This window comes from Cibotium barometz, chromosome 58 (assembly GCF_041138505.1).
Source record: "Cibotium barometz isolate CiBa-2024 chromosome 58, ASM4113850v1, whole genome shotgun sequence".
NCBI lineage: Eukaryota > Viridiplantae > Streptophyta > Polypodiopsida > Cyatheales > Cibotiaceae > Cibotium > Cibotium barometz.
The window spans coordinates 22,693,270-22,699,455 of record NC_141103.1 but is presented as its reverse complement, the minus strand read 5'-3'; the positions used below and the strand labels follow the sequence as shown (position 1 = coordinate 22,699,455).

General features: G+C 37.8%; 1 protein-coding gene across 1 annotated transcript; it reads right to left on the bottom strand.

Annotated features, from left to right (window-relative positions):
- Positions 1–4,326: 4,326 nt before the first annotated feature.
- On the bottom strand, positions 4,327–5,778 carry LOC147606034 (uncharacterized). The gene is made up of 3 exons (XM_086792746.1): positions 4,818–5,778; positions 4,599–4,652; positions 4,327–4,494 (listed from the first exon to the last, which is right to left on the bottom strand). The coding sequence occupies exons 1-3, from the start codon at positions 5,563–5,565 to the stop codon at positions 4,454–4,456; spliced, it is 843 nt and encodes a 280-aa protein (XP_086648872.1). The 5' UTR covers positions 5,566–5,778; the 3' UTR covers positions 4,327–4,453.
- Positions 5,779–6,186: the final 408 nt, after the last annotated feature.

The following is a 6,186-nucleotide window of genomic DNA, read 5'->3' as shown; positions in this document are numbered from 1 at the left end:
AATCCTCTTCTCTTCTTCCAAGAGAGAAGCTTCAATGTCGATGAGGGATGGAGTAGGAAGATTTAAAAGAGTTGTAACAAGGGTTGAATATTCATCAAGATGTGACACACTCTTAATAAACACAATAATTTTTATCCTCATATTATATTTCTTTCTTGATTCCTATGAGTTGTGTTAAGAGGCTTTTAAAATCATTAATGTGGGCAGGCATAGTAGCTGTGGGGGTCCTTCTGAAGCCCAAAGAACTTCACTAGGAGACTAATTCTAGAGTGTTTACAAGTAGCACCAAATAATTTATCTAAGGTTTTCCATGCATCTTGAGATGTATCAACAAGTGTAAATGTGATGTACAAAAGTGTCATCCAAGTGTTCCCCTATAATGCGTAGTGCCTTATCATTCTTTGAATCCCATTGGTTTGCCAAGTGTGAAATTTCTCCCCTCTAAACTTTTCTCTCACCTCACTAGGAGCCATAGCAAGGTCTTACCTCCTACAAGAGTAAGGGTAGTGTCTAATGCTTCTGCACAAGTTTAGCTCAAAAAATACAAGTGTTTAAACTAAATAATTATGACAACTTAAAGTAATCTCCACAAGAAAGTTAATAACCCATATCTTCTTTCATATTCCCTGTCCCATACAAATGAAGGTTTGATGTAAGATAAGGACTTAAACCCATTTTAATGCCTTCTTTATAATACCAGGGTTTCTTTGCAGTCCATAGTTTTCTAGAAGCTTTATAAATTCTTCTTTTAATGGGCAGATTCTCTCTCCTAGAGGTTCTCGGTGGAGATTTAGAGGGTTGGTTGATTGAAGATAATGATGAGTTTTCACTCTAAGAAGACATAATGTTAATGATTTCAACCACACTCTCACTACTAGTGGATATTACTTATAAGTCATGAAAAAAGCCAAGGTGACTTCGAAATTAGGTTCAAATTAGCAGGTTGGAATCAGCAGGTTCAGAATCAGTAGTCTCAAAATCAGCAATTCAAAATCGCATGACTGAATCAATAGGACATAATCAACTAGACAATCATCTGGACAGAATCAGATGGTTGGAATCAACTAGATTGAATCAATTGGTCGGAATCAGTTGGATCAGAATCTAGTTAAAATCAACTAGATTGAATCAGTTGGACTGAACCACCTAGTCGGAATCAGCTAAACGGAATCAAGTGGACTGAATCAGCTAGATGGAAGTAGCAGGACATGTTGGAATCGTTCAAAATTAGCAAGACATGTCGGAATCGTTCAAAATTAGCAAGACATGTCGGATTCAGTCGCGAGACAGTCAAAATCAGCAAGACTATCGGAATCAACAAGACATGTCGAAATTAGTTTGACAATCAAAATCAGGGCAGTTGGAATTAGCTGACCAGATGAAGTCATGAAGGTAGTCGGACTCAACTAATCAGTTGGAAACAGACTGTTAAGGAAGACTTGAATAAAATCTTGATAAAAACGCCTTGCCCAATATTTTGGCCACTTGAGCACACTGTGAGGAGCTTAAAAATGTGATGACATGGATAGCTATGAGTTACAACTATGCAAAAGCGAAAAGCTAATGTCGAATGTTGAACTTCGATGTGTTTTGGACATCAACAACTAGAGGAGGTGCTACTCAGATGATGTTGCTGATCATTGATAGCATGGGCTACTGAAGAGAAGCACAATTGAAGAAGAATGTTGAATAGCAGATCGAAATGATAGAGATGCAAATATGCGGGTTGCAATAAATGTAATAGTTGAAGGCAAAATTCTTCTCTTGTTTTACTGGTCAACAGGTGACGTTAGAGAGCAACATTGCAGAATCGGTGTCTAGCTCTGATACTAATTATTGAAAACTACAGTGGATCAAAAGCTAAATACTTCATAGTGATGATGGAAGCATGATTAGGGATACGAGATTAATATAATAAATAATGAGGTGGAATGATAGTAGAAAAAAACACGCATATGTTGCTTTCTATTAGATGCGTCTTTATATAGGCAAAAGGTTCAAGCGGTGTATATCATCGATTAGATCTATAAGTTACATATTCTCCTCCACAATCTTCTCCACAAAATTAGCTCTTTGATTCTCTCAATAAAAGTAGATGCTCACAAGCTTCCCCTATTATGCTTGGTGAAAGTGTTTTGCTAAATGACTCCTATAATTGCTAAAACAACCTTAGGAAATTTAGCACATGTTTGGAAACTATTTTTAATAGTTATTTCTAGAGGCCATGCTTAGCAAGAATGGCAAGTAAGTACATTCCTAAAACCATAACCTCTTGGTTTTTTCAAAAATGGGTTTTACTTATATTAGTTTTACTATGTTTTAGAATCATGGTACTACAAACCATGTTCCTATGAGTGGTGCAAATGTCAGAGAAGAGGATGAAGCTACAAGCGGTAATAATAATGGGAATACGTGAGATGAGGACCTCGATGCAGCCCCTAACTCCATAGACTTTAATTACGCTTTATTTTGTATATAGCCATATAGCCAAAGGCCTTAACACCACTAACCTTGTGTATAAATCTTTCAATTTGCCGATGAATAAAAACCACTTTGTGTTCACTTCTTTCTTTTATGTTTTCAAGCTTTACTATGTTACTATCTCTTTTGTATGCTTAAAAAATAAGTTGCAGTAGATTGGGGAGTCTTGTGATGACTTCCAGTCTGCCCCAACTTTTTAAAATAGATTTCTGTTTTGCTGTTGAGCATCAATCATAGCAACAAAATATCACTGCCCCAGTAGAGCGATATTTCGTTGCTATAATCGTTTTTCAGTAACATCGATGTTGTTTGCAAAAAAAATAGCAACATCTATAGCGAAATAGCTATGACATTTTCTAAGACTTGTAGTTTATAAAAATGTTGCTATTTTCATCACTATACCCTCATTTTGTTGTAGTGCATATTAAAGATCATTATTGTGGACTAGCGTGTAATAAGCCCAAAGAGGAATATAGCCGAGATATTGTTGTGCATAAAGATGATTTTATTCTTATGAGACTAAGTGATGAAATCTACATAATATGGCTAGGTAGATATCATCCCTTGTGAGACCAAGTGCTGAAATTCACCCAATATGGTATAGTGTTACATAATCAGATTGAAGATGATCTTAGAGTTGTGACTCGCTTGCTTTAAATAAGATTAAAGTGAGTGGACTAAGAGTAGAGAAGCCCACACAACTTTTTGTATTCCAATAAAAATTATTTAAAGTTGAACCTTGGGCACTCATTGTTTACACACTCAAAAAGTGCACTTCTCGCCTATGTTGACAAGGATGCAGCCTTCTATAGCCTATGAAAAGGGGAAGTTTGGGTAACCAAAAGTGGCTAGACATGGATGGGCACGTTGGGAAGGACCAATTAACACAAAGTGTCCATTTTGAAAGAGCATCCCATTGCTTTAGGGTATTTGATGGTTGTGTAAAGGGTGTTACAACTTTGTATAAAGTTTGGTGGACAACATATACCTATGCTGTATGGGCAGGTAAAAAAAGAGCAACATGGTTGTGTATATGAGGCCTCATATTGTAGAACTACTCCCTCTCATAAGATGCAAGCACATGCATTTTGCCCTTTTAAGATATAGAGAAATCTTAAGTAAAGAAAAATATGGGTCCATCACACCAAAGTTTGGTGGACAACATATACCTATGCTGTATGGGTAGGTAAAAAAAAGAGCAACATGGTTGTGTATATGAGGCCTCATATTGTAGAACTACTCCCTCTCATAAGATGCAAGCACATGCATTTTGCCCTTTTAAGATATAGAGAAATCTTAAGTATAAAGTTTGGTGGACAACATATGTACCTATGCTGTATGGGCAGGTAAAAAAAGATCAACATGGTTGTGTATATGAGGCCTCATATTGTAGAACTACTCCCTCTCATAAGATGCAAGCACATGCATTTTGCCCTTTTAAGATATAGAGAAATCTTAAGTATAAAGTTTGGTAGACAACATATATCTATGCTGTATGGGCAGGTTAAAAAAAAGCAACATGGTTGTGTATATGAGGCCTCATATTGTAGAACTACTCCCTCTCATAAGATGCAAGCACATGCATTTTGCCCTTTTAAGATATAAAGAATAATATGGGTTTATCACACCAAAGTTTGGTGGACAACATATACCTATGCTGTATGGGCAGGTAAAAAAAGAGCAACATGGTTGTGTATATGAGGCCTCAAATTGTAGAACTACTCCCTCTCATAAGATGCAAGCACATGCATTTTGCCCTTTTAAAATATAGAGAAATCTTAAGTAAAGAAAAATATGGGTCCATCACACCAAACACCTTCTACTTGAGTACAAGATAAGATCTGATGCCAAACAGTCAATATATAGTTGATTTGCTTTAGTACATTATACTTGTATTACATCAACATTGAGAACGTGGATTTAACATCAATAATCAGCACCATACTTAAAGATAATCTCTTATTGAGTGCTTTCATACCCACGCTAGAAAGGCCCCCATGAACATGATCAGACCTACACATATTGACATAACACGCAATTTAGATAAACCGCCGTGAAAATTAAGCCACTAGTTTACTATTCAACCTTTGGCAAGATAATACTGTGAACACGTTTACCTGCGGTCCACAAAGCTCCCAACGTCGGCACAGCGCCAACAGAACCATGGCTCTCTGAAGGTAAATTAAAAGCAAAAATCACTCCAAGTGAGTAATTAATCCAGTAAAAACTAATCGATTCTTGCATACCATGTCCAATCCCTCAGATAAACACAATTGTTAAGTAATTTTCGTGTGATTAGGCTTCAAATGATGAAAATTAGGCTCAGGAAACAGTACCTTCAGCTTCTTCGCAGACATAGCAGCTCGAGTATTGCCCATTGGTGGTGGAAGACTGCAACTGAGAGCCAGAATTGAACTGCAAAGCAATGCCATACGACCAGCTACTTTGCGGGCTTTGAACATTTCCAATTTGGTAGATACTACTATAGGTAGCGCATTGGAAGAGGGCAGGATCAATCTCATAAGGGGCTGTGGCGAGCAATGAATTAGAGTAAACACAGCAAGAGGAAGTGGGTGAATCAAGTTCTACACCTAATTGGCTAATCCCAGGGCAGCAGCTATACAAGTTTTCGCATATCTGCTGTGAAGATGGTTCACAGTTTTGGTTGATATAAAGAGAAGAAGTAGATGAACATCCAATTAGGGCTACTGTACTGTAAGATGCAAATGAGAAGGGGGATCCTATTGGCAACTCAAAAGCTCGCCCACTTTGCTGTATAGAATTGCATGTTGACATGTATGGATCTACCACAATCATCACATTGTTGGTGTAGTCTATCTCCTTGACTGTGTAGGTGCCTGTGGGAGTGTAGAAAAGAAGCTCCCCATTGCTGCTGCAATTCACATAGGGTTGGAAAGAAGGGCTTCCACAGTTCCATCCTGTCCCAAATGGATAATTCAGAGCCACCTCTCCACATGAATTCTCACAAGTCCAAGACAAAATGCATGATGGAGTGCATATAATGAAGAGAAGAAAGGTGAGCAATTGTAATGAAGAGAGCTGATCTGCAAAGAGAGGGACCATTGTGATGTGTGGATAAATTTGGGTCCTAATTGAGATCTATGTGATCCTTAGAGGAGAGAATGAAGTATACATCTTGATGAAGATGATGGAAAATTTAGAGGCACGCCCTGCTTGAAATTTGAGAGCAAAAAATAGGGTTTTTGAAGACATCAAGTGGAGTCAAAGAGCATAGTTTGGAGTCAAGATAAGGGCATGTTGGGTCTTTGGGAGCTTAAGAAAAAGGTAATCACCCATCCCCTTATCTTGCCTTGGGCAGTTTTTCTTTTCAAAACTCTAGTAACACACATCACAACTTTTTTCTTAAAATAAGGCAAAGTTTAGTCGTGATTTTTGATTTTTTTAGCCGCGCTGAAAAATACACTCAAGTTCATTTTTTTCAACCGCTAGTCTCTACAATAAAGAAAACTAGTATTGCACCCATGCATTGCCGGCCGACCAAGGTTCTAGAAAAGAACTATTCCCTCTCGACAACCGTCTCTCTCTCTCTCTTTCAGACACACACACACACACACACACACACACACACACACATGCACATGCACATGCACATGACCCTCTCCCTCTCTCTGTCATGTACACACACTCTCAAATGTTGAAAAAAACTCTCTCTCTCACATGCAC